The sequence below is a fragment of the Atractosteus spatula genome, chromosome 20 (assembly GCF_055471065.1).
Source record: "Atractosteus spatula isolate fAtrSpa1 chromosome 20, fAtrSpa1.hap1, whole genome shotgun sequence".
In the NCBI taxonomy this organism is placed as follows: domain Eukaryota; kingdom Metazoa; phylum Chordata; class Actinopteri; order Semionotiformes; family Lepisosteidae; genus Atractosteus; species Atractosteus spatula.
The window spans coordinates 18,053,833-18,081,000 of NC_142725.1; the positions used below are offsets into that span (position 1 = coordinate 18,053,833).

The following is a 27,168-nucleotide window of genomic DNA, read 5'->3' on the forward strand; positions in this document are numbered from 1 at the left end:
TGTGCAGGGGGAGAGAGAGAGGAGGAGAGAGAGCGCATGTGTTTGGAGAAGGCACGGAGCTGCTAGGACATGCCCAGCGGTCTCTCTCTGGAGCCGCCTGCGATGTGAGAGCAGTAAAAACAGGTTAGGCCAGACTGGCTGTCAGGGAGCTCCACTGCGCCTTCCTCTGAAACAGCAGGGCTGGACACCAGCGCTACGGACAGAAGGATTTAAAGCACCTCTGCTGATTTTTTCACTGGAGGGTTAATTGTTTTCTCCTACTGGGATTAACCGGGACATTGTGCTCCTCCTTCCCTGCTGGTCTACCCTCTCGGAGCCACCAGGCTGGGGAGCTATCTGTCCTCTGACCGCTGGGCACTAACAGAGATCGGGCCAGAGTGCCCACTCACCAGTGGGCTCCCACTGGCGCAGGGGCTTGTCGTGGGCAAGTGCCAACGCACCACCTGACCCATTCTCCCCTGCAGCTCCTGCAGTTCTCTCAGAGAGGCCGCAGGGGGCAGCGCTGGGCTGGACGAGCTGGGAGCCCCTGCGATCTGCGTGGGCCCCCAGCCGTCAAGGCAGACGTGGCACAGTCCCTCTCCTGGTGCCCCTGGATCTGACTGTGGCATCACAGGAACCCTGACTGCGCGGACTCATGGGAGCAGTGGGCTGATGGGGAATCATGGGGAGCAGTCGTGGGAGTGGGGCTCCACAGTAGCTGTGGGACCGTATTCTAGGCACAGAAGGCTGAGGGAGCTCAGGAGCGCACGGGGGCACTGTCGCTGATAAATGGGAAGACGGCAGCAGCAGTGACACGCAGCGGGGCAGAGGACCAGCACAGCCGCTCCTCGCGCCCGGCTCCTCGGCTCACTGCCCAGCCTCGCTCGCCGGCTGCAGGCAGACAAGTCCTGACTCATAGGCTCCCTGCTCCTGGAGAGCAGCAGAACGAGCCGCCTTCTCCAGAAGAACTCCAGTTTCACATTCCTCAGCTTCTGAAACGCACGCAGGTGGAATGCAGAGCCTGACAGCTCCAAAACTCGGGGAGTGCGGTGTCTGTGGCTCCGGCACGACTGCTGCAGGTCACCGCAGGAGAACAGAGGTATCTGGGCTCTGAGGAGCTTTCACACCATCATCATCATCGCGCAGGGCTGCTGTGTACACACACAGGCTCCGGTTCACTGTGCACGAATGCAGCAGACGCGTTCTGCTTTCGTACAGGCTGCTGAAATAGCGTGTGGCTCAGCAGTAATGAACTCAATCGGAACAGTACACTGGCACCCAGGATCCAGGTCAAATCTTGGTTGCATTGGTACCCATGCTGCTGCCCTGCCTTCTGCAGAGGAAGAGTGAGGCCACTGGCAGTGCCCTCATGCCCACACAGAGGTACAGGGGCAGGAGAGGTGGGAAGAGACCGGCCCAACTGCGGTGAATTTCCTGGGATCTTTCAAGGAACAGCGGGAAGACATTCCAGAAACAATAAACTACCAGCAGCTGAACAAGCACGCCGGGTCCAGATGAGCGCAATGGGCCTCGGACCCGGACTCGTGTGGAAAGGTCAGACACCGGCGGCTATAAATCGGGTCTACCCAGGGACTGTGGTACACCAGGGTAAAGAAAGCAGTACCTAGACTGTGTGAAAGGCTGTTTTGCAGCTGCTACAATTCGAAATCTTAATTTGATTTGAACTTTCACATCCAGTTATAACACTGGGCATTTTACTGGAATCACCTAAGCAGGGCCATGCTCAAGGATACATGAGCTGTGCCCCACCTTGGATGTGAACTGGCAAACCATTCAGCTGCAGGCTCAGGGCCCTGACCCTCCCTCAGCTCTGCGCACCACTGCTCATGCACAGCACAAGAGTGGCCAATCCAGGCATAAAGCTGGGATCACAGGGATCCTGAGGGAACGTGCTGCATGCTGCCTCCCAGACTCCCCTCTGGGAGGAGGACTAGGGGGTGTGTGGGAGGGTGTTTTTATAATAAGCACCAACACTGCAAATGAGTGTTTTCTTTCCTTCAGCATGGAACCAAAACGCAGAGAGAAGAGCTGCAAAGCCTTTTATTTAGCTAAGTCTCCCATCAGGTTTAATTCATCCTAGATGCGTTTATAGGAGATGGCAAATTACAGAGCTGCGCGCAGCTACAATTACCAGGAAAAGGCGTTAACCGGGGTGCCCGTGCCGGCTGCCTGTCGGCTGCGATCTCCAGCTCTCCCTGGAAGGGGAAGGAGAGAGCTGCATGTTTTTGTTTTCATACATCCATGGGAGGATTTGGATAAGAATTTAAAAAAACTGGGACGATTTCCAGCCCAGAGGAGCTCATTAGACTCGTCACTCTTGCTGGATTGTCTGAAACGTGACGATCGGGGGGTCCGTCCAGCCCCTTCCTGGAAGATCCCAGAGTTCTGGACTCTGATTCTTACTGTAAAGAACCTTTTTTCCTATTTTCAAATTTAACACATTAAATCATGACATCATTTGTATCATGACATAAGCATAACATATAATGCAGACACTATAATTTTAGCGGCCTCTCTCTTCTAGAGCTCCCTGACCAGTTACAGACACCTCTGCTTTTACCTGAGAATCCACTGTGCTTGCAGATGGGTCAAGCTGGCGGAGGGGAACTGTTTGGAACCACACCCTGCTGCCCACCACCAAGGAGGGGGTCAGTTCTGTACAGACCCAGCCCAGGGTCAGGTCATCGGGTCATCCATCCCTAACAGAACCGTTCAGTGAACACTGGCTCCTAAGCTCTCACTTTATGTAGAATAGCCATCCATCCGGTTTCTAATCAATCCTGGCCAGCAACAGGCACAAGGCAGGGTACGCCATGGACGGGACACCAGTCCATCGCAGGGAACATAAGACACACACACTCATACTACGGCATTTTTCCCAGAATCCAATCAACATAAGCAGCATGTCTCATGTGCGCCGAGATCTCACAGGCCACAGACAGCACGCTGCTTCAGCACTGGGGCCTCAGGCCTGTGTTCTGGTGTGACACAGAAAGGCCCTTGAACCCGCAGCCACACTAGCAGGTGAGGGTCCAAGCTGGCTGTAATAGCCCTTGGCGCAGAGCAACCGCGCTGTGACTCGCACAAGAGCTTGGCTTCTCCTCCTGGTAGGGGCATTAGAGTAAGGAACTGGACAAGACCTGGAGTCGGGATTCAGCCAAAACTGCAGCTACTGGTTCTGAACCCAAAGTCCACAGTGAAAATACCTCAAAAGTTTGGTTCTTTCTGGACCTTCGATTGCCGGCTCTCCCTGAGCTGGTGCATAACCACAGTCTAGCCTGATCTCATTGGAGCCCAGAGACTCCGGACGGCTGGGCCTGGTCAGTCCCGGGATGAGGGACTTCCAGGTTAAACCAGGCTGCTGCTTTGAATGATGTAAGTAGACCATTAGGTGGCGCTCTTCCAACTAAACCAGAAGTTCCATACAGATGCCTCACCAGGGACATGGGGCCATTCTAAGATGAGATGTTAAAGCGGGTGTCACTAATGATCCCACAGCTGTTCAGAAGATTCTTACAAGAGGGGGTTCATCCCAGTCCAGGCAGTAGTCAGGTGTCCGGCCCAGATCCGCGTCCCCGCTGGGGTTCTGATAACCCAGAGGAGCAGCTCTGCACCGGCCCGTCAGCGGGTCACGGCGCCAGCACCCTCCCCGAGAGAAGGCAAGAGGTCTGAGCAGCCCAGGCAGTGCATCATCAGACAGGTTTATTTCAAACTAACCACAGCGTTTAAACAGCCCACGCCAGCCCGCATCTCAAACACAAACGCGTGTATTTTACAACGAAGATAACATCATGCAGCACTCGGACTGCTGTGCTCCGAACACACGCTTCGCGGTTTTGAGTTTCATGAACAGAAAGAAAAAGCGACGATATGGAAACAGCTCTTTACAGATAAGACATTTCAAGAGAGTCTGTTCCCTTGCACACGTGTAACCCCCAAAGCACTCAAGCATCTCAGAGTTTGCGGTCTGTTTAGAAGGGGATTGTCCCAGTGAAAAGACAAAGCAGGCCATAGGTAGACTCAGTCTGGCGCCCCCTATCTTCAACAAGACCAGTCACCAGTTTGTGAAGAACACTGAGCATGGTTTCTGCAGAGTCTGAATTGGCCCCCAAGTATAATCATCAGTCATTCCTCCGGGTTAGCTGCAACTCAGACAATCTGGTAAATGAACTCAAAATAGCTCATTTAAGACACAGGGGGGAATTTGCGCCAAGACCTAGACTCTGAAGGAGGTGGTAGAGAAAACGAAAACACTGATGTTCTCTGAAGACAGAAGAAGAAACGTCTCGTTGGTTTCTGCTGGGGCTCCTGCCTGAGATAACACTGCCTTTACAGACCCCAGGAGCCCACGCTGACAAAAACAGCTCTCGCCATGCTCACAAGAGAGCCAGAAATAAACCAGAGAGCACAAGTGCCCTCCTCCCTCAGACAGACAGGGGGCGCCCCAGCACGCAGCGCGGCCTTCTTCCCTGGTCGGGCCGGGGCTCCGAGGCGATCCCCAGTCCTCCTCCTCAGCTCACGCTGCTTGGAGACGCGTCGCTAGCTTCAGGGCAGGGTGGGAGAAGAGAAGCGAACGAAAGCCATAAAAAACACAGGAGGCAAATTAGAACAAGACACACTAACAGCCCAGGCAGGTACAGGGATTGATCCCAGATGCCTTCTGCTGAAGCTGTCTCCTTGATGACACTTCCCATCTGAGCCCAACACCCAACACAGCTGTGAATGAGCCTTCACAACATTCACAGACACACAGTCACACTGACACACCGCACAGACACACAAACACACCGCATGGACAAACAGTCACACAGCACGGACACACAGTACTGTCACAGCACGGACACACCGCACAGTCACACAGACACACGGCACGGACACACAGACACACAGTACGGACACAGAACTATCACAGCACAGACACACAGACACACAGACACACGGCACGGACACACAGTCACACAGCACAGACACAGCATGGACACAGTATGGCACCAAACATCAGCATCAGCAACAGCTTCACTTCCCAGCTCGACCACTGTTGGTGTTTGAGATGTGTCTCCGGGGAAGCCCGCGGGTCCGGTGGCCAGCCGCAGGGTTAGCGCTCTGCACACCAGCGCTTCCTAATGTCGGAATCCAGCCTGAATCCCAGCGCCTGCCAGGAGACTGGAGGAGAGCGTCTGCGCATGAGCAGCCTGGAGCTGGACCCCCTCCTCCTGTCCCACTGAGGGCCCAGACAGCACACTGGGCAGAGCACACTCCACCAGCGAGAGAGCCACAGACAGACAGGGACAGGGGGAGACAGACAGGGACAGGGGGAGACACGGAGAAGAGCGACAGACAGGGACAGGGAGAGACAGACAGGGAGAGACATGGAGCAGAGCGACAGACAGGGACAGGGGGAGACACGGAGCAGAGCGACAGACAGGGACAGGGGGAGACACGGAGCAGAGCAACAGACAGGGACAGGGAGAGACAGACAGGGAGAGACAGGGAGCAGAGCGACAGACAGGGACAGGGGGAGACATGGAGCAGAGCGACAGACAGGGACAGGGGGAGACAGACAGGGAGAGACACGGAGCAGAGCGACAGACAGGGACAGGGAGAGACAGACAGGGACAGGGAGAGACAGGGAGCAGAGCGACAGACAGGGACAGGGAGAGACAGACAGGGAGAGACACGGAGCAGAGCGACAGACAGGGACAGGGGGAGACACGGAGCAGAGCGACAGACAGGGACAGGGGGAGACACGGAGCAGAGCGACAGACCGGGACAGGGAGAGACAGACAGGGACAGGGAGAGACAGGGAGCAGGGAGACACAGACAGACCGGGACAGTGCTCGGGCAGGCGGGAGGGCTCCGGCGGTGGCGCTGGGAAGTCCGGCTGCTGCTGCTGCAGTGCGGCGCTGCGGGGGGCGGGACTGACCTGGGCTGGAGACGCAGCCGCGACTCACCATCAGGACCTCCTGGTTGTCGGCCAGCGCCTGCTTGGCCAGGTAGCGTTCCCTCCTCACCTGCAGCTCCAGGGACTCGGGCACGTCGGGCACCACCCAGTCAATGACGCGCAGGACGAAGAAGACCACGTGCTGCGGAGAGGGGAGGGGAGGTATGAAGGCACAGGAGGGTCTGGAGGGATTCTGCTGGACTCTTCAAGTTCTCTCGCGCCCAGAGACGGCCCACCCTGCCCCACCTCGAAGGCGATGATGAATCCCAGCCTGACAGCCAGCAGCTCCCAGTAGAACAGAGTGTAGCTCCCGTCGCTGTCCCGGAAAGCCTTGTACCTGGGGACCGGAGGCGAGACAGACGGAGAGTGACGCTCTGGGTGCAGACTCAGCCATGTATTCAGCTATACGGCAACTATGGAGAAGTGTAAGTGCGCCCCCTGCTGGAAGGATGTTAACTAGTTGTTACTTGTAACTGGGGAATCTTTGAAAACACGACAGTGCAGTGGTTTACAGTTTTCAGTCACGAGGCGGCCTGGAGGAGAGCCGTCACACCTGCAGCCGGTGTGGTTGGCGCGCGTGTAGCTGGCCGGCGCCTCGGCCAGGGTGAAGTTGATGTAGCCGTGCAGGTCGCGGTCGAACCTGTACTGGTACAGCAGCCGGGGCAGGAAGTCGGAGGTGAAGGCGATCAGGAAGGCCTGTGGGCACCGAGGAAAACACTGCTGGAGCTCGAGGACACAACTGGTCAAACTTACTTCACTCAATCTTTTTTAAAAAATTGTCATTTTGCGTGACCTCCACACACCACATGCAATTCCCCCACGAAAAAAAAAAAAAAACCCCAAGAAACCAGACCCCTCAACATTCCCTTTACTCCACAGCCAGCCCCCAGAAGCCAGGACCTGGGCCCCTGCGCAGGTGAGCCGGGGGTCTCAGAGCACCAGAGCACTGCAAGATGGATTCTGGCTTCTGCGCTTGGTTTTCTGGTCTGCCTGGTCTCGACAACAGCGGATAAGAAACTGTTTGACTGCACCACTCCTGCTGCTGGGACTGTAGCACTCTGACCCTCTCCGACCCACTCCGGCCCGCTCCGGCCCGATCTGACCCGCTCCGGCCCGCTCCGGCCCTCTCCAGCCCGCTCCAGCCCACTCCGACCCGGTTAGACCCACTCCAGCTCACTCTGACCCGCTCCGGCCCGCTCCGGCCCTCTCCAGCCCGCTCCAGCCCACTCCGACCCGCTTCGACCCGCTCCAGCTCACTCTGACCCGCTCCGGCTCGCTCCGACCCTCTCCAGCCCGCTCCAGCCCACTCCGACCCGCTTCGACCCGCTCCAGCTCACTCTGACCCGCTCCGGCTCGCTTCGACCCGCTCCGGCCAACTCTGACCCGCTCCGGCCGGCACTGCACTCACGTTGACGATGACGGAGAGCTGGGACAGCGCCTCCAGGATGTGAAACCAGACGCCGATGCTCTGGGCGCGCTCCGCCACGGGCCGGCGGTACTCACACACGAACTTCTGCGCGTCCAGCCGGATCTCCACCCAGTTGTTGAGCAGCGCGAAGAGCGGCGCCAGGGGGAAGGCGGCCACGAAGATGGTGATGAAGCCGAACTGCAGGACTGTGGAGACGGCAATATAGCGCCTTTACCCAAGTCCCTCCCTTGCTTCCTCCACCAGTATTATTACACAGCGCCTTTCCAGAGTAAGACTGTCCTTCTCCCCAACTCCCCCTCCTGCATCCATTCACTCACCCTCAATCAACCCTGGTTTCATATAGCGCCTTTCCACAAAGAGCTTCACACAGACACTCCACCCACACCCACTCTGCAATCATGCCACAGCTCGCTCTGAAGAAGTGCCAGGTCTTCTCCTGCACAGGTGAAGAGAGCCGAGGATCTCTCCCGTCTGCCTGGCACAGACTCCGGAGCTGCCAGCTCTGTGCTGCTCTCCCGGAGGGCTGGGACTGGTACAGTACTAGTACTCCGAAGTGTGTCTGCTTGACTGAGCTTAATTAGACCCACATCAGAGAACTCTAAGGCCTTCAGCTCCTGGTGAAGCGCAGAGCCCCATAGCACCTGCAGGAGTCCGGCCCAGGAGCTGTGGAGCTGTGATCTATTCCAGGCCTGCGCCACCTGTGCCAATGGAACGCACTGAGCACTAGCTCATAGGGCACACTGGGGCTCACCCATCTCCAAGTACTCCTCAAACAGCCCCTCGCACTGCAGCAGCTCGTAGTCCTCTTCCCAGCGCTTGGGCTCCTGGGGGATCTGGGTCCCCCTGTGTGCCGCCAGCTCCCTCTTCTGCAGCCAAGACTTCACCTTCCTGGTGGGGAGAGAGGGGGGGTCAGGCCCGGGACAGCGCTCCTGTCCGGACTTAACACACACCGTACCCCTTTCAGGAGGGACACCAGGAGGCATCTCACCCTACATCTGACTGAGCAGTGGGGGGGGCTGAGGAGCTGCCTGAGGGACCCCAGACACGCAGGCCGACACTGAGCACCAGTGAAACAAACTTCACAAGCGGCTTTCCTCTCTTCCTCACAAAGCCCAGCTGCTCCATGCCCTTTCCGCAAATGTCAATTTGAATATGGAAGATATCCCCACAGGCTCACCGCACACTGCTACACTGCCCCCTCGGCTGGGGCGAGTCTTTATCCAAGTGATGGATGAACCCGGGCTCACCGGCTCCGATCCCTGCTCCGTGCAGGGGCTGTCTCAGCTGGAAGGGAAGGAAAGCTCCCACCGGGACGCTCGGACTTACGGGATGAGGAACTCCTGGATGTTGCTGATGATCTGCTTCCCCACCATGATGATGAAGAGCTGCTCGGCCAGCTCGATGAGGCAGCCGCCCGGCCCACACTGCCCTCACACACACAGACAGATGGGTTAGCAGCCCTGCGGACAGCCCCGGCACCCCCAGGACAAGTAGACCCCGGTGGCGGAACACTCACGTCCTCGTTCCTCATCCCGAACAGCGTGCCGTAGTGCCCAGGGTACCCCACAAACCTGCAGGCAGGGAGCAAGAGCGTGTTTCAGTGCGCCATCGTCATCGTCACCCTCTCCCGTCGCCGAGCGGAGCCGCTGGTCCCGCACCTGCCCTTGAAGAAGGCCACGTAGAACGGGGAGGAGTAGAAGTTGACGAACTGGAACACGAAGACCTTGAAGGTGAAGGCGTCCTCGTGCTGCGTCTGCGTGCGGTGCATCTCTGCGGGGCAGACACAGGCGCTCACTCACACACCGCGTGGACTCGGGGCAGGGAGGCGGGGCGGGCACGGCGTGGGGCGCGGGCGGAGCCCTACCCCACTTGGTCAGCTGCTGCGCCAGCGCGGTGTAGAGCTGCCCCATCAGCAGGATCAGAGCCAGGTTCACCATGCTGCCGGAGATGTTGGCGATGTTGCCGGCCTGGGCGCGGAGACAGACAGGGTGAGCAGAGAGGGGCCTGAAAGCCACACTGTGTCTCTCCCTCTCTCTCTCTCCACAGCCTCGCGGCACCTCTGAGCAAGGCGGCAGTACCTGGGTCCGCAGCACGGCGCTCTCGGTGTGGTACATCATCATGCTGACGATGCCGCGGTACATGATCACCGTCACCAGGAAGATCATCACCACGCACAGCTGGAAAGCACGGACACCAGTGAGGCAGGGCGACGCCCTCTCGCCCACCATGACCACGATGACGGGCACCCCGGGGCCCCCTCTCACCATGATGATGATGACCATGGATCCCGTCAGGATCCGGGAGATCCGGTCTTTCTCCGGGAAGTAGGGCTCCTTCATTCCGGTCACCGGGTTCTGCTCCATCTTGGGCGCCGTGGCAGCAAACTCGGGGCGCGGGCGCTCCTGGAGAAACAGACACACTCAGGCCCTGAGGCGGGGGGCACCCAGCTCAAGTCCGAGCAGGCGCTGCTACACGGGACCCGGCGGCCTGACCTCCACCTCGCGGAAGTCCGTGCAGTCCCAGTGGTGCGCCAGAGTGGCGCTCTTGCGCTTCCAGTACTCCAGGAAGGTCACCGCCCACAGTGACATGAAGACGCTGAAGACCACCGTGCCGGGGTGGTCGAACAGGTACCCCAGCTGCAGAGCAGGAAGCAGGATGAGAGGGAGACAGAGGCACGGAGGCACACGATGCCCCTCTTCTAGAAATCAGCCGGAATAATAACGTATTTCCTGGGCAGGGCTCCTTGGAGGACCAAGCATCCCACAATGCCCGGCTTACCTTGGCCATGGAGCAGATGTCAGAGATGTTCCAGGTGCTGCAGGTGTCACAGAGGGGGCACATGAGATAGCGCCCTCGGCTGGAGCAGATCTCCTCCCTTCCCGGGACGAAGGAGGGCAGGGGCATGTGGAGACAGAGGTGTGTGCAAGTGGTGAGTCGCTGGAGATGAAGCTCCATTTCACCAGCGCGCACATTTGGGACAGAAATAATTATGCAATCTTCCCCACACCATGTTTCTTCACTACAGTACTACACTGCAACTGGCAATAAAATAAAAAAAACATTCACAGTGCTTACTTTTGGTTGGAAAATCTTCCAATTCAGATTTGTTAGGATGTTTAATAGTTTAATACTTCTAATAAATTTACTGCCGTAAGGGTAGCACTGTCGCAGGAGCTACAATTATTTTCCCATTTAACTGGCAGGCAGTGAAATGCGCCGGGGGAGGATGAAGGACGGGCCGGCACAGCCTAGCTCTCTCCCACACTCTCGCTGTCTCCGCATCCTCCCCCCACTATCCACTGCAGCGCTCGGAGGAAGCCTGCTCAGGTTGCCGTGGAAACGCAGGACCGGGCGGAAGGCGGACGGGGGAGTCTGGCGCAGCCACAGAGATCCTAGCGGGGGGTCGGAGCGCCCCGTCCCGGATCACGGCTCACTGCGGCTCCGGCTGGGAAGCACAGGCTCCGGGAATCGGCCCTGGGGTCGGGGCAGCCCTGGGAGAGACGGGTGCACTCACGCTGGCATGTTGGTTCCCATGGTGACGATCCCCGAGATGAAGACCAGCGTGCCGGCCGCAGCGGCGGGCAGTAGCCAGGCCGTGTAGAAACCTGCAGCCGGACACAGAGGGAACAGCGCGTGAGCATGAGGGCGGCAGCGGCGAACAGCGCCCCGCCAGCGCCCCGCCAGCACTCCGCCAGCACTCCGCCAGCGCCCCCGCCATCACCCCGCCAGTGCCCAGCCATCACTCCGCCAGCGCCCCACCAGCGCCCCCGCCATCACCCCGCCAGGACTCCGCCAGCGCCCCCGCCATCACCCCGCCAGCGCCCAGCCATCACTCCGCCAGCGCCCCGCCAGCGCCCCCACCAGCACTCCGCCAGCACCCCGCCAGCGCCCAGCCATCACTCCGCCAGCGCCCCGCCAGCACCCCGCCAGCGCCCCCGCCATCACCCCGCCAGCACTCCGCCAGCACCCCCGCCATCACCCCCGCCATCACCCCGCCAGCGCCCAGCCATCACTCCGCCAGCGCCCCGCCAGCGCCCCCACCAGAACTCCGCCAGCACCCCGCCAGCGCCCAGCCATCACCCCGCCAGCACCCCGCCAGCGCCCAGCCATCACCCCGCCAGTGCCCCCACCAGCACCCCCACCAGCGCCCCGCCAGCGCCCCCACCAGCACTCCGCCAGCACCCCGCCAGCGCCCCCACCAGCATTCCGCCAGCGCCCCGCTAGAGCCCAGCCAGCGCCCCGAGCCTACCGAGCCAGGCGAAGTAGATGGCGATCTTCTCCCCGAAGTACTGGCGGATGTGGTCCACTGGCTGGTATTTGTACCACTTGGACCAGCGGGCCCAGTACTGGTACAGAACCTGCCTCGGGTTCAGCCGCTCCGGTGGCACCTCATACTCGGGGAGCTCGAAGGACCCCTGCACAGAACCAACAGAACCGGGAGACAGTGATCCTACAGCGCCGGGCACAGCCCTGTCCCACACACAGCACTGGGGCACAGCCCTGTCCCACTCACAGATAACACAGCTGAAAGAGGAGGAGGAGTATGAGGAGTAAGTGCAGGAGGAAGGCCGCAGTGAACAACAGATTCAGCTCCGAGGTTTGGAAGGGCAGAAGACAAGACAGGAAACGAGAGCGTTCAGGCAAGCCGCTGCCCATCCCTCCTCCGCGCCTGCCCCGCTCCAGGAGGAGGAGGAGGAGGGAGCAGCCTCTCACCTCGTGCAGCGGGAACGCAGCTGTGTATGCCCCCTCGCTCAGCAGCCGCTCGATCCCCACCTCCGCGCGCCGGCGCTTCCCGTAGGCAGTGCGAGCCAGGACCTCGGCCACCTGCGGGCGCCGCACAGAGAGCCGGAAAAGCGCCCGTTACTCAGGAACACAGGACAGCACAGCGAGCAGACACAAACTAGCAGGCAGCCGAGCTCCTGCACGTGAAGCTGGAGCCCTCTCTCTCCGCGCGAGAGGGCGGCTGTGCAGCTGGCCGCTCCCCTGCACTGCTACTCACGATCCGGTGCCGCTGGGTGCTGCTGAAGTAGGAGTCCCGGTCTTCCGAGCCCAGGAACCTGTGTGGACACAGACCTGGTGAGACTCGGACAGGCAGGCCGGTCCTTCGCCCGAGCAGAGCCGAGCTCAGGGCTCCGGGGAGCCTCACAGGGTCTCAAATCACAGGGCAAAAACGCCGCTATCAACCCACTCTGAAGATGATCAGTGACCTTTCCTGCCCAGCACCCCCCCTGTCTGAGCTCCCCCCTCAGGATTAATTCTGGAGCAGAACCACAACCCGGAGGGCCGGTTTGCCCGTGAGCTCACCGACTCATCTTGGACCTGCGGAAAGCGCAGGTGTAGTAGTCCACCGGCTTGCTGGGGACCGTCTCGGCCATGACGTTGGGGACACAGAGCTTCTTCAGGATCCGGTTGGAGGTGTTGTGGTCGGGGTTTGGCTGAGCCTGAGGATTAGAGCACAGTGCACCACAAGGGCTGGACCACCAGGGGGCGCAACTCTTGAATTTGATTTGAGGAATTTATTGGCTAAAACCCCAAAGAAATGCCACAGTACTGGGGGGGCAGTAGATGGTCCATCTCATAACAGTCACTTATTTCTAGTGAAGGCTGGAGCACCCAGAAGTCTATCCCAGGAGCTCAGGGTTCCAGGCAGGACTACACCAGGAAGGGTGACCTACAGCCCTGGGGCATTCCAGACTAACGGGGTACTGAAATTAAATCCCGATGAAGCAAGGCATTTAAAGATCCCAAAGAGGCAGAGTCGACAAAGATTTATTAGCTACAGCCTTTTTCACTCTGTCTCCAGTTGTACCCAGACATAGTCTTGGGGTAGAGTGACACCAGCTCAACAGCGAAAAGACCAGATGAAAGATTAACAGGGGGATATTTCTGCACAGCTGTGATGCAGTGACCATCACTGACCTGCAGGGGCGCTCTCAAACACAGCTCCTCTGCATAATACACCAGCACCTCCCAGGGGGCACTCAGCTTCAGGTAGTGGATGGTCTTCCTCTCGCTTACTGTCTCCTCCTAGTGGAGAAAGAACAGAACAACATGGTGACCAGATGAGGTGGGATATTGAGAAGGAGAGGAACAGAGGGACACTGGGAGAGAGAGGGAGACAGAGGGACACTGGGAGAGAGATGAACAGAGGGACACTGGGAGAGAGAGGGAGACAGTGGGAGACACTGAAAGACAGAGAGACTGAGGGAGACTGGAAGACTAGGAGACAGATGGACTGAGGGACATTGGGAGACTGAGGGGGACAGATGGGGACAAAGGGGGACTGGGAGAGAGAGAGACTGAGAGAGACTGCTGGAGGTGAGAGAAGGCAGGCCGGCACAGAGATGTCCCTGCGGACACGTGAGCCGGGCCGGGCGAGCCCGCCCGCGGGGCCTGACCGTCTCCAGCAGCAGGCCGCTGCTCTGCAGGTTCCGGACGAACTTCTCCCTCCAGCGCTGGTGCTGGGCGCGCCTGCGGTCCGCTCGCCCCTCCCTGTCCGCCTCCCGCTCCGGCGCCGCCCGCGCCAGGTCCTGGTAGCGCCCGCGCGCCCGCCGCTTGCGCTGGCACGGGGTCTTCACCTCCCACACCAGCACGAAGTCTGGAACAGCCACAGCGGGACAGCGGTCACCCCTCCGCAGCCCCACTGAGGAAACCCACCACTCCTGCCTGCAGCACTTGTAGCAGTTTTAAGCGCCTGAGCTCAGGGGTTCAGGGGGCTGCCAGGTGCTGAAGAGCTGCGCCCCACCCTCCTGTGCTCCAGAGCAGAACTGGCCCAGACTGAAGAGCTAACGTATCTACCCCACTGGGCTGGGGCAGCAAGCCAGGGGTGACCCCAGTTTACTGTGGGCTGGGGCATCACTCTGACACTGACAGTGTGACCCCAGTTTACTGTGGGCTGGGGCGTCACTCTGACACTGACAGTGTGACCCCAGTTTACTATGGGCTGGGGCGTCACTCTGACACTGACAGTGTGACCCCAGTTTACTGTGGGCTGGGGCGTCACTGTGACATTGACTGTCTGAGCCCTCATTAATGAAAGAGATCTGCTTCTATCACCTATCTTGGTTTTCCCATCCTTGAAGTAGTTTCCCCTGGGATGTGGAGACTGGAGCCTCGGCCTCTCGCAGTGGATATAGATGGGATCATCGTCATCGTCGTCATCGAGCTGAACAGACACGGGACAGGCAAGCTTCATCATTTCAGAAAGAAAATCTAAAAGCAAATACTGAAATCTGAAAAATATTCCACTGTGGAAAAGCACCTTATACTAAACACAAAAACAAATAAAAAACAAGACCTGTACATATTCAGGGATGGAACAATTAATGGGTTATGGACTCACAATTATGGGTTATTGTTTGATGATACTGACAAAAATGTTCCAAAACTACCAGACTGGATCAGACTGCTGCGCACTGGGAGTCTGACTGACAGCACTGTAAACCCTGGAGTGGATCAGACTGCTGTGCACTGGGAGTCTGACTGACAGCACTGTCACACCTGGAGCAGATCAGACTGCTGCGCACTGGGAGTCTGACTGACAGCACTGTCACACCTGGAGGGGATCAGGCTGCTGTGCGCTGGGAGTCTGACTGACAGCACTGTCACACCTGGAGCGGATCAGGCTGCTGCGCACTGGGAGTCTGACTGACAGCACTGTCACACCTGGAGCGGATCAGACTGCTGCGCACTGGGAGTCTGACTGACAGCACTGTCACACCTGGAGGGGATCAGGCTGCTGCGCGCTGGGAGTCTGACTGACAGCACTGTCACACCTGGAGCGGATCAGGCTGCTGCGCACTGGGAGTCTGACTGACAGCACTGTCACACCTGGAGCGGATCAGGCTGCTGTGCGCTGGGAGTCTGACTGACAGCACTGTCACACCTGGAGCAGATCAGACTGCTGCGCACTGGGAGTCTGACTGACAGCACTGTCACACCTGGAGCAGATCAGACTGCTGCGCACTGGGAGTCTGACTGACAGCACTGGAGTGGATCAGGCTGCTGTGCAGTGGGAGTGAGACTGCACACCCTGCGTTACCTACAGCTCTGTCTTCAACGTGACCTGTCCTCTCAGCCCCAGGGCACCACAGATCCCCTCCTTGTTGAACACTGACTGCAGCGAGTGCTCAAGAACAGGAAGCCCACGATCCCTGGAGTGGGAACCTGTGCCCTGCACCTACACAGCACCCTGAACACGTTTCCCGGGGGCGCGGTGAGACCAGGGCACTCACGTATCTCGCTGGGACGAAACCTCCGTTCTGGATGCTGCCGTAGGAGTCCGCGCCGTGCAGATCCGTGACCGAATCCAAATCCACCAGAACCTCCGAGCTCTTCTTCCTCAGCATGGCGTCCCTGGGCTAGCCCGCACGACCCGGGCCCATCAGGCAACGAGAAGCCCCTGGCCCCCAGCTCCAGACCCAGAGGGGGAGGGCGAGAATAGCACGCACGCAGGCAGGACCGCTCCGACAGGAACGGAAAACCCTTTCTGCCGCGAAAGGGATGGAACCTGAAGATGCCAATAGCAGCAGCTCAGCTCCTGCAGCACGGAGAGAGAGGGGGGAGGGGGAGCAGTCTGCAGCACAGCTCTGCCTTCAATCTGCCTCGCTGCACAACTACAGCTCCACTCCTCTGGGAGACTGCGCTACCGTAGTTCCCGGAGTACAGGGGAAGCACAGATTCTCTGCAGTAAAGACCTGGCTTGCTTTTTCCCCCCCAAGAGTAGGGGGAAAGGCCCTGCCAAAAGGAAAATGCACACCGCCCTTTTCACAAAGCCCCTGTCTTCATCCCTCCATTCAAGGCCACCCCTTCTAGAGAATCTGCACGTGCTGCAGTGCTTCTCTCTGCATCCTCTTCCACAGGGGCAGTCCTGGTCTCAGAGGGCTGGTGTGTGCAGCAGTTCCAGGCCTATTCAGAGCAGGAGCGGCTGTCTCATTGATCCCATTACGCCAATAACGAGCGATTTCAGAATAACTGCAGAGGGGGAAGAGAGCAGCTGAACACTAGGCCTCACACCTGAATGTCTCAGCAGACCGGCCACAGTTATCAGTATTAATATCACAGTCTCCTGTGTCTCCACTCACTGTAAAACACTGCACCCTTTCATCACTTCCAAATGCTCATTGTCAACCTCCCACACACCCACAGCTCAAGAATCAAAATCAAATCAAATCAAATCAAAGTTTATTTATCAAATGCACAACAACACGGCGTGCAGCAGTAGTTGCTGGCAATGAAATGTCTTTTTCTGCGAGCTCACAAAAATCACAAGGATCACAAAAATCACAAAATTGAGGTTACATTTTTTAAATTGAATAAAACTCAATGTGAGTAGAGCTGTTACGTGTCCATGGTGTGTGCAATATATACATGTAGTGCAGTTATGCTGAATATAGTGAGAATTGTGTGTCCATGTAGCCATTATGGGTGATTTGCTAAAGGAGCTGCAGGTTGGCTATTTAGCAGTCTTATTGCCTGGAGGTAGAAGCTGTTCCGTAGTCTGTTGGACTGTGACCAAATGCTTTGGTACCATTTACCGGACGGTAGGAGGGAAAACAGTTTGTGACTGGGATGACTGGGGTCCTTGAGAATGGACCTGGCCTTCTTCAGACATCTAGCTGAGTAGATCTCCTGGATGCTTGGTAGCTCACAGCTGGTGATGAGCTGCGCTGACTTCACCACCCTCTGCAGTACTTTGCGATCCCGGGAGGATAGCAGAGTCGGGAACAGACGGGTCAAGCCAGGTTACAGTGAACGCCAGCACGTTGCAGTTCTTGATGTCCCGTTGGAAAGCAAGCCTTGCTCTCAGTTCATCCAGTTTATTGGCCAGTGACTGAACATTAGCAAGAAGTATACTCAGGAGCGGGGCGCGATTGCTGCGCTGCCTCAATCTTACCAGAACGCCTGCTCGTTTACCGCTCTTCCTACAACGCCGTCTTCTTCCCAGTACAGGTACAGGTGAGATACCACAGTCCATATAGTCGACAGTAATTATTGGTGTAGATTTAACTGTGCCAATATTCGATCTTATGTTCATAAGTGTTTGTAGGTCATAACTAATCACAGAGCAAGCAGTATGTGCAGTTAGCAGTACGAAAAACAACAAAAAATAAAGAAATAGACAAGGACGAATGGGAGCTCGTAGGACGGCAGCCTTCCCTGTCGGCGCCATAGATGAGACTGATTCACCACTGAATATCTGATTACTGTACCGTAATATCTGCTCTACATTTGAAACTCTGGCGTTTTCCAGTTCTTTGTAGCCTTGAGTGCCGTGCACAAAACCGGGTCAACTGGATCAGACTCCCAGGCTGAAACTGGGTGCTTCAGCCAGTCTTGGAAACAGTGACCCAGAAACACTGAACATTTTGCACATGTGGACCAGTAACCCCTGTAACCACAGACCTTAACATGCTACAGACACCAGCAGACACCCTGCTGGGCTGCAGGCCTGAGCCATCTGATTTATCGACTGAACACACTGGTCCATTAATTTCAAAGGTCCCCAAAGTTATTAACACTTAAAATACACCCAGTTTAGAAGATAAACAGCATATATATAGAAATGCAAAAAGACATTTATTTATACACAGCAACGCTGGCATACAGACTGGTACAGTGACACACAGCAGAGGGAAGTGAAAAAGCACGTTTAGTCATTTACAACTCGTCAACTCAACCTCCCCTGTCCCCTACAGCCTGGAGAGGAGACCTGGCGTCACCACACCTCTCAAGGGCAGGGAGTGTGCACTCTCAGCACAGCTCACTCTCTGCACAGAACAGATCACTCTCCGCACAGAGCAGTGTACCTTCAGCGCAGAACATGACCCTCACACCTCTTTCAAGGGATTAAGACGACGCTTTCTAGTTCACTTAGCCACTAACACTCTACCACCGCAGGCATGGAGGAACATGAAATATTTATGGTGTAAAAACTGCAACACCAGCAGAATCCCCAGCAGAGCCTTCAAGGCAGCAGTGGGGTGACACACGGGGATATCAGCTGTACGACTGCCCAGCAGAGCCAAGCGGACATTATTCTGTCCTTAACAGGTCAGCAGCACCCCTTAATCCCAGCTCACCCCAATGCGGACCCAAGCGTTTATCACAAAATCAGGGCCGCTGTCCATCTCAGGCCCGCCAGCACGGGCGCTCAGTGAGCACAGTCTGCCCACAGTCCTTCACTCCCGCCCGCTGTCCCGGACCCGGGCCGGCTCGGGCTCGGGGCTCCGGGCCGCCAGGACGTCACGGTGCCACAGGTGCTCTGCCAGGGCGTCGAGCAGGGGCGCCACATCGGCCAGCCCCGCCGCCCCCGCCGCCCCCGCCGCCCCCGCGCCGCCCGGGACGCGGAACACGGGCACGCCCCACACCTGCTGGAACTCCCTCAGCTCCCGCTCCGTCACGTCCGTGTGCATGAAGAGGTCGAACCTGGGGCCGCGGTCAAGGAAACACAGGGCAGCTCGACATGGTTAGGAAAGCCCCTGCTCTCATCACCAGCACCCTGGCCACTCCTTCGCAGGACAAAGAGCCGCTGTCATGGTCAGCCACGACGACATCACGAGCACCAAACAGTAACTATTTTAAATTAATTGCTTATGGCGCACAACCTCTATTTAAATTAATTAAATTTGCCATGTTTGGCTTGCACGCACTGCACAGCGGGTGCACAGAATGGCGCTTTGTGTCCACCTGACCTGTCCAGACAAAGTAGGGTTGAAACAGTGGCGACCCCTAGTGGCTTAAAAGGGAAGTTCGGCTTCTAAGAAATATATAGGTAGCTTACTGCATGCAGCTTAAATATAGGTTCCTCTATCATACCACAGATATATACACAACCCCAGACTTTGATTAAGACAGTGTGGAATCTTGTTTTCAGGCTTGTGCAGCGCAGATGAAGAACAGTGCAACATCTTGCTACAGTGTGAGAGCTGCCGCAGAAAGGACAGCAGGTACCGAAACCACAGGGTCGGCGAGTGCTCATTGGCCTTCTCCTTCTCTCTCAGGATACTTGGTGCCCACCACCAGCCGGACCGTGCTGGCCGAGGGACTGGAGCTCCGCGTGAGGTGGCTGGACAGGTCATCAAAGGAGGTGCGGTCCGTGAAGGAGAAGAGGAGGAGAACAGCGTCCGCCTGCTCCGTACAGGCCTGGAGAGGGACAGAGACACCGGACAGGAGTGAGAGGACAGGACAGCGTCCGCCTGCTCCGTACAGGCCTGGAGAGGGACAGAGACACCGGACAGGAGTGAGAGGACAGGACAGCGTCCGCCTGCTCCGTACAGGCCTGGAGAGGGACAGAGACACCGGACAGGAGTGAGAGGACAGGACAGCGTCCGCCTGCTCCGTACAGGCCTGGAGAGGGACAGAGACACCGGACAGGAGTGAGAGGACAGGACAGCGTCTGCCTGCTCCGTACAGGCCTGGAGAGGGACAGAGACACCGGACAGGAGTGAGTCAGGGTGCGGTCAGGGCGCTGGCAGCACTGTCACGTACCGGGAGCAGGTGGTCGAACCTGCGCAGGGTGTTCTCCCCACAGTCCCACAGCTGCAAGCGGAAGAACAGGACCCTGCCGTTCTCTCTCAGCTTCACCGGCCAGAACACCACTGTCGTCTGCACCCCTGTGGAGGGCAAGGAGGGGCAAGACAAGTCACAGCTCACAACTCCGGGTCAAACAAAAACTGATAGGTGGGTCAGAGAAGCTGAATCTAACTGCTGTTTTGTTTTTACTGCTTTTAAAGTTCCGATTGTGCACGTTATCTATCAATCTGCTGCACCAGGGACAGAGCAGACTGAGTCACATCAGTGGTGTGGTACACTGGGGCAGGCAACTCCAGTCCTCAAGGGTGACTGGTAATGCACCTGGCAATCTGAGTTACTGTTAAACTAATTGGCTTGATTAGGATCCGAATGGGAACCAAAAGCCCTTTGGCCCGGGCCCTCAAGAACTTGAGAGTTGCTCACCCCAGGTCCAGAGTTCTGTAAGGCGATTCTGTAAAGAGTTCAGTGCCCAGCTGCTCTGAAGGCCCGATGCCCAGCACTCACCTGTGGTCTCGTGGTGCATGCTGGGTACAGGCAGGCCGCCCAGCCTGGCTGCCAGGGCAGTCTTGCCCACTCCGCTCTTGCCCGAAAGGAAGATCTTGTAGCTCACGGTGTCGGCAGCCAGCAGGGGGCGCAGCACAGGGGCTTCCAGGAGCCCTGCGGGGGCACCGAGTGTTAACCTCTGAACTCCATTCACTCATCCAGCATCTCCACTGTAAACACAGACCCGACACGAGCGCTGGGGCTTCAGCCTGATCCCCAGGACAGCCTGGCGTCTCCAGCTTCTGAGCCGCACACGTCAGACTTGCCAGTTAGACTATCAACCCCGTCACTTTCGCGGCAAGACAAAGGACTTTTCTCAGGGCCTCCGACATCTGTATGTCAGCGCAGGTCCTACATGAGACTTCGGGGCATGGTTTAAAGTGTCAAGCTCTGGACGTAATGGAACAACTATCATCATCGTCAGTGAGAGCTGGGGATACCAGCGCCCAGCCAGTACCTCAGTCCAGGAAACGGGAAACCCCTCTGGGTGTACATGTGCTTTGACTCGTTATTTCCTTTCTCTGTATCAGAGACACGTTTGACCGAACGCGGCTGTTGCGCTGCGTACCGAACCGTTTCCTGACGTTTCTGCGCTGGATCCTGCTGAAGTGCTCCTTGCTGTCGGCGCAGCGATGCCAGTCCAGAACCACGAGCGAACCGGGCACAGGGGTCGGGTCCATCTTCCGACCGGCCCGGACAGCTGAGGAAAGGGGAAGAAACGCGGGTGCCTGTCGACAGCAACTGCGGGGCACTCAGAGACCGAGAGGGCAGCTCAAGACTGGGGACAGCTCGGCCATTAGCCCTCTGCAGCTGGTCCGCCTCCTTCAGCAGCGCTTCTGACCCGCCCTGATCACTACAGCCCAGAGACACGCAGCCAACAGGCTCCTAACCGGCCCCCCTCACGAGTTCACCTGGAACGATAACAACATGCCCCGTTTCCGAATGAATCATGTTTATCATGTTTCCGACTCAACAGAGTACACTTACCTTTCATTTTATAAACTTTAAAACGAGAACAGGAAACTGCTGTATAACTCACTATCGCTTCAAGCAAGACTTAACTAGATTCTTTTTCTTGCTAAAACTCTAAAAGGTACTGAAATCGCGTTTGACTAAAAATAATAAAAACTCGTTCTCACCAACTTAGCAGCAGCGCGTCCTGGGATGACGTCATATCTACGCGCCAGTCTCCAGCAGGCAACTCGGGGTTGCTATAGCAACCAGGTGATCGTGTTTGGAGCCGTTTTGCGCCACTCAAAAAAGGGAGCAGTGTAAAACCAAAGTACGTTATATATAGTATATGTGGCCTTTTTAGATATTTGTAGCTGTATCTTTGATTCCTCCTTTACTCAAAACAACTTTTTTTTGCCAGTTTGAGTTTCAAAACAATGCGACTTGTGACCAGTGACTCGTGCTTATGCTTTCAAGCACTAGATCAAAATCTTAACCGAAGATTTAAATCTTATCCGTAATGCAAATCTCATGCAAGTGACGCGAAGATCTGTCATCAATTAATTCATTTATTAATATACATTAAAACAATCACTTATTCACAACAAGTTAATTAAATATATAGTCAAGGGGTGGTGTGTCAGGTGACCAATTTCCATCGGTCAAGGAAGCACCGTCACAGAAACTTTCCAGGTGTCTGCTGCTGTAAAACAGGAAACAGAGTCGTGGCAGCTTTTATCCAACGTCTATGCACTGGGAGGAAGCAATCAACCTTAAGAGTGTAAAATTCATATCAATGTTCTCTTAAAAAGAACATAATGCACTAGAAACACCTCAGTTAAGAATGTTGTGTACAATGATCACACCCCACCCCGTTACAAAATAGGATTCACTGGAATCAGTCCAGATAAAAGCATATTCCTAGTCCCGAAGAGAAGCTCCACACCAACTACAAGGAAACCCTACAAGAGGACAAGCAGAAACTATGGGGAACACCAACAACAAAAGGCACTTCTCTACACAAAGGGTGGGGTGTCTGGAACACACTACCCAGTCATGTTGTTAAACCCCGACCTCTTTCAAACAACAGCTGGATGAGACCCTGGGAAGAACTGGCCACCATGAAACGATCTGGATGAACTGAGTGGATTCCAGTGTAGCTGGAGTATCTGCACTCCTGGTGTTCAATTCCCCAGTCCAGGGGTGCCCAATTTCCATCCCCAGAGTCCGTGATGTCTCAACCCACACCCTGGCTCAGCTGAAGAAACAGCAGCCCATCAGCTCCAGAGAATCCACTTCAACAACCTTAGACCTCCCCCACTCTTTGTGCTCCGGTTTTCAGTCCTAGCTGCCCTACCTCAGGCCTCTGCATCCAGGTCCTTCAGCAGGGAAACGGCTGTGATCCACTGCTCCTTGTCAGCACTGCAGACAGGCAGATTAAATCAGGACACCTCGATATTCCAAGGTCATTTACACAACATTCTCCGCATTGAGAGAACCGAGACCTCCTGGAGCCTCAGACTGTGGATAAACGTGCTTCAGCTTGAAAGGCACAGTGTGTGAAAGCAGATTTTGATACTTTAAGGTCCTGAACTAAGGGCGCCTGTCTGAACACGCCCGAGGAGATGCTGGGTGTGCGCGGCTCGGACGGCATGCAGTCAGTGCCCACCTGCTCGGGGGCTGCAGGATGAGGGCGGTGGGGGCGCCCGTGTGGCTCCGGGCGATGTGCAGCAGGAAGGCCTCACCAGGCAGTCCCAGCGGCGCCACCTGCAGGCTCTCCGCCCTTACCCGACAGGGGTGTGTGTAGTCCAGGACACGGAACCGCCCCTCCCTGCAGCGGGCCAGAGAGACACACCGGTTCACAGCTGCCACGGCCCGTCTTCGCCTCGTAAATCCAAAAATATTGGGGGACGGGGGGTCGGGGGTGTGCCACTTCACATTCCAAACCACATTCCTCCTTCACTAAGTGCCAGACGGGATGATGCGATATTCTGGAACACTATGCCTTTTGGGGGCCCCCTCCACTTATATCCCCCCAAATGACACCCCAGGTACTTACGAGGCGTTGTTTTCTGGGTCTAACAAGATCTCACAATACAAATCACAAGTGACCCCAGGATTCGGCTCGCTATTGCAAGCGAGGGCAGTGTCCCGTCGGGACCACCCAGGCTGAGCATCCCCACTACTCCAAAACCCAGACCCATCGTCAAGCTGGGGCCAACGGCACTGTGAGCATCCCACACGTCACAGACATGCTACAGGCTTTTAACACGTGTTACAATGCGGCTCATCACTCTTTAAGAGCACAGGTCAGAGGTCAGAGGTCAGGTCTCGGCCAGGCGTACTCCCTGTGCGACAGCAGCAGCAGGTCGTTGAAGAGGTGCAGGTAGACGGCTCTCCGCGTGATCCTCCTCCTGGCCGTCCCGGGACACTCCTGCACGGTCACCTCCTGCAGCTCCCCCTCCCGCACCAGCCAGCGCCCCCTGGTGATCAGCGGGACAGCCTGCGGGACACAGGGCAGAAAGCGAGCCCGCGCGATACTTCCCCAACGGGCTCCGAGCTCACACTCGAAATGGCGCACGAGGGGCGATCGGTGTTTCAGCTCCTTCAAGCTCTCGAAGACGCAGGGGCAGCAGGGAACCCCTCCAGCCAGGAGCTGGACGGAGCCGACAGTCGTGCCTCGTCAGGGACACGGGGACACAATCCCAAAGGAAAAACAGGCCAATTCCGTTACATCCGTACCTTCACCCTGCCGAAGTCCACGCGCGCCTCCAGCCGCACCAGCTCCTCGGTCCGCTTCATGCGGAGCACGCCGTCCTCGCAGCGTGCCGCGATCTGCAGGCACACGAGGGCGCGTCAGGACGGGGGGCTGTAGGGGCGCCTCTCGGCCGTCACCAGCAGGCCCCACGGGGGCATCTACCCCCCCCCACCTGGTGCACAGCCGCGATGGCCTCCTGCAGCGACGGGCCGATCTCGGACCCGGGGGGGCTCAGCTTCAGGATGTTCTGGAAGACAGCAGGCGCCAGCTTGTTCATCCAGATTCATGTTCCTATACATGCAGAGCAGAAATACCCCCTCTCCGCCCTCCAGGGGCGTGGTGAAGGGTCAGATGTGCGCTGCGCCTCTGCAGATCTTACAGTAGGATACCAGGTTCGGGTTCGCTCCGAGCCTGCGCTGACCGGCTGACCCACCTCCAGCAGGATGCGCAGCCGGGTGATCCTCTGGAAGGGCAGCACCAGGAAGGACTTCAGGCTCTGCCTCTGGCACACCGGGTCCTCCTCCAGCTTCCGCAGTGCCGCCACGAACCGCCCGTTCTCCTGCCTGCCACAGGACAGCCCGCGGGGCGCCGGTCAGCGCGTCCCCAGGGTCTCCCCAAGACCCCCTCCCCCACGACCCCGCTGGAGCGGGGCCTGGCCAGCCTCAGTCCTCCAGCGATCAGTTCAATAAGACACTCAGGGCTGAAGCCCAGGTGCTCCTCCCCTGACGGAGGAGGCCGGGCCTGACCTGCTCTGGTCCAGCGCCGGGAGCTCACCACAGCCGCTGGCACAGGGCCTCCTGGTACATCTGGTTGGTGACGTAGGGAATGTAGACGCGGCTCAGGGCGTCGCGGTGCCGCAGCACGACGTCACTGAGGTCGGAGATCAGCACGCTCTCCTCCAGCCTGGACTCGAGGTCCAGCAGCAGGCTGCAGCCCCGGCCGGCGGTCAGGCAGAGGGACAGAGGCGTGAGCACAGGGACAAGGACAGGCAGTCAGGCAGAGGGACAGAGGAGTGAGCACAGGGACAGAGGCGTGAACACAGGGACAAGGACAGGCAGTCAGGCAGAGGGACAGAGGAGTGAGCACAGGGACAGAGGCGTGAGCACAGGGACAAGGACAGGCAGTCAGGCAGAGGGACAGAGGAGTGAGCACAGGGACAGAGGGACAGAGGCGTGAGCACAGGGACAAGGACAGGCAGTCAGGCAGAGGGACAGAGGCGTGAGCACAGGGACAGAGGGACAGAGGCGTGAGCACAGGGACAAGGACAGGCAGTCAGGCAGAGGGACAGAGGAGTGAGCACAGGGACAGAGGCGTGAGCACAGGGACAGAGGCCGGCGGTCAGGCAGAGGGACAGAGGCGTGAGCACAGGGACAAGGACAGGCAGTCAGGCAGAGGGACAGAGGCGTGAGCACAGGGACAGAGGGACAGAGGCGTGAGCACAGGGGCTTGGACAGGCGGTCAGGCGGTGTCCAGGGCAGGCGTACCTGTGGCTGACCTCCCGGACCTGGGGCAGGTTGGAGAAGAGGCTGTGGTGCTCCAGGGAGCTCAGGGTCTGGCGCAGCGCCGGCGACTTCATGAAGTGATCAACCGCTACGGTCAGGCTCTTCTGGTAAGAGGCTTCCGAGGCGATCACCTCGAACATGGCCTGACCACAGAGACCCCCACTGACTCAGAGAGACCCCCCCACTGGCACAGGGGCCTGAACCACAGAGAGACCCCCCCACTGACACCGGGGCCTGAACCACAGAGAGACCCCCCCACTGGCACAGGGGCCTGAAACGTGCACACAGACACCTCGAGCACTGGCGGGGCACACCACTCCCTCATGCTAACCGTACCGGAGCAACTGTGCAGACACCCACACGCGTCTGTGCGCCCAGAGCCAGCCGCAGGGCGCCAGGATGGAGGCGCTAGCCCGTAACCCCTGCCCGTCCCCCGCCGGACGAGCCCGGTCAGCTCACCTCCTGCTGCCGCCTCTGCGCGGGCGAGAGCGAGCCCAGCAGGCCGCTGTCCCGAACCCAGGGCAGCTCCTGCCAGAGGGAGCAGGGGCGCTCCCGGAGCGAGCGCGGGCGGGCCGGGGGGGAGAGCAGCCGGGCCAGTCCGCCGCCGGTCCCGCGCAGCTCCTCCTTCACGCACTGCAGCCAGTAGTCCTGGTACAGGGGCACTGGGGGAGAGGGGCGCCCCGGTCACTCCCACTCCGGCACACCGGCCCCCCGCCCCGCCCCGCCCCCGGCGCCACTCACACGCGTGGATGTACCGCGACTCCTTCCGCGCGTCCTGCGCCCTGCCAGAGACAGAGCAGGTCAGTGGGGCGCCCGCTCGCTCACACACGCTCCCACACCCCTGCCGGGACCCCTCTCTCACCCTGCGCCCCGCGGGGTCCAGCTCGGGTCCGCAGCCACCGCCCTCAGGGCCGCGACGATCCCGCCGGCCGGCTCCCAGCAGGGCGGGTCACCCGCCTCACCCGCCTGCTGGCCTGCGCTCGGACCCGGCTCGTCCTGCCCACCCAGGGAGCGCGACTTCCCCCGCTGCAGGACCGCCCCCTGCCCCTCAGCCGTCTCTTCGCCCCCGGGGCAGGAGGCGTGGCGCCGGATCGCCCCCTGGCGCCGCGGCGAGCCGGGGGAGCGGCGCAGCTCGCAGAACAGGTCCATGGCGGTTCTGGGGAGCGGAACAAACAGGCGGTCGGGCTCGGTACAAGCTCACCCCGGCCTCCGCCGCTCCTCCCCGGCACACGCTGACCAGGAACCCCGCACAACATGCTGACACGGTACCGAACCGAGCCCGGTGTCCCGTCAGCCCAGTATAGAGCGGCGCAGTAAAACTCGCAAAACCAAGCACGAGATAACAGCACCCTCCCGCGTGGCCTGCTCTCCCACCCGAGCGAGACGACAGTCGTGAAGCCGCGCGGACTCACCAAACCGGGGCCGGCGGATCTGCAGCCACGACGCCTCCCGCGCTCGACCGGGCAGAAGAAAACTTGAGCTCACGTGGTCCAACGAACTCTCGCGCGAC

General features: G+C 58.3%; 3 protein-coding genes across 3 annotated transcripts; all 3 read right to left on the reverse strand.

The window, feature by feature from the left end:
- Positions 1 to 3,688: 3,688 nt before the first annotated feature.
- On the reverse strand, positions 3,689 to 15,865 carry ano11 (anoctamin 11). The gene is made up of 22 exons (XM_088938156.1): positions 15,605 to 15,865; positions 14,427 to 14,535; positions 13,769 to 13,968; positions 13,290 to 13,397; positions 12,675 to 12,811; positions 12,370 to 12,427; positions 12,084 to 12,194; positions 11,620 to 11,785; positions 10,885 to 10,975; positions 10,149 to 10,245; positions 9,863 to 10,006; positions 9,635 to 9,772; positions 9,235 to 9,547; positions 9,029 to 9,140; positions 8,887 to 8,941; positions 8,697 to 8,794; positions 8,122 to 8,258; positions 7,350 to 7,555; positions 6,495 to 6,637; positions 6,188 to 6,278; positions 5,924 to 6,083; positions 3,689 to 4,543 (listed from the first exon to the last, which is right to left on the reverse strand). Exons 1-22 carry the CDS (start codon positions 15,716 to 15,718, stop codon positions 4,512 to 4,514), a joined length of 2,820 nt encoding a protein of 939 aa, XP_088794282.1. The 5' UTR covers positions 15,719 to 15,865; the 3' UTR covers positions 3,689 to 4,511.
- Positions 15,866 to 17,929: 2,064 nt separating this feature from the next.
- cplane2 (ciliogenesis and planar polarity effector 2) lies at positions 17,930 to 21,588 on the reverse strand. The gene is made up of 5 exons (XM_088938058.1): positions 21,016 to 21,588; positions 20,409 to 20,561; positions 19,860 to 19,984; positions 19,378 to 19,514; positions 17,930 to 18,797 (listed from the first exon to the last, which is right to left on the reverse strand). The coding sequence occupies exons 1-5, from the start codon at positions 21,125 to 21,127 to the stop codon at positions 18,551 to 18,553; spliced, it is 774 nt and encodes a 257-aa protein (XP_088794184.1). The 5' UTR covers positions 21,128 to 21,588; the 3' UTR covers positions 17,930 to 18,550.
- Positions 21,589 to 22,756: 1,168 nt separating this feature from the next.
- On the reverse strand, positions 22,757 to 26,914 carry LOC148817703 (rho guanine nucleotide exchange factor 19). The gene is made up of 12 exons (XM_088938510.1): positions 26,910 to 26,914; positions 26,521 to 26,814; positions 26,400 to 26,440; positions 26,118 to 26,320; positions 25,641 to 25,801; positions 24,931 to 25,083; positions 24,590 to 24,719; positions 24,329 to 24,403; positions 24,141 to 24,233; positions 23,744 to 23,901; positions 23,068 to 23,229; positions 22,757 to 22,820 (listed from the first exon to the last, which is right to left on the reverse strand). Exons 1-12 carry the CDS (start codon positions 26,912 to 26,914, stop codon positions 22,757 to 22,759), a joined length of 1,539 nt encoding a protein of 512 aa, XP_088794636.1.
- Between the last annotated feature and the right edge of the window lie 254 nt (positions 26,915 to 27,168).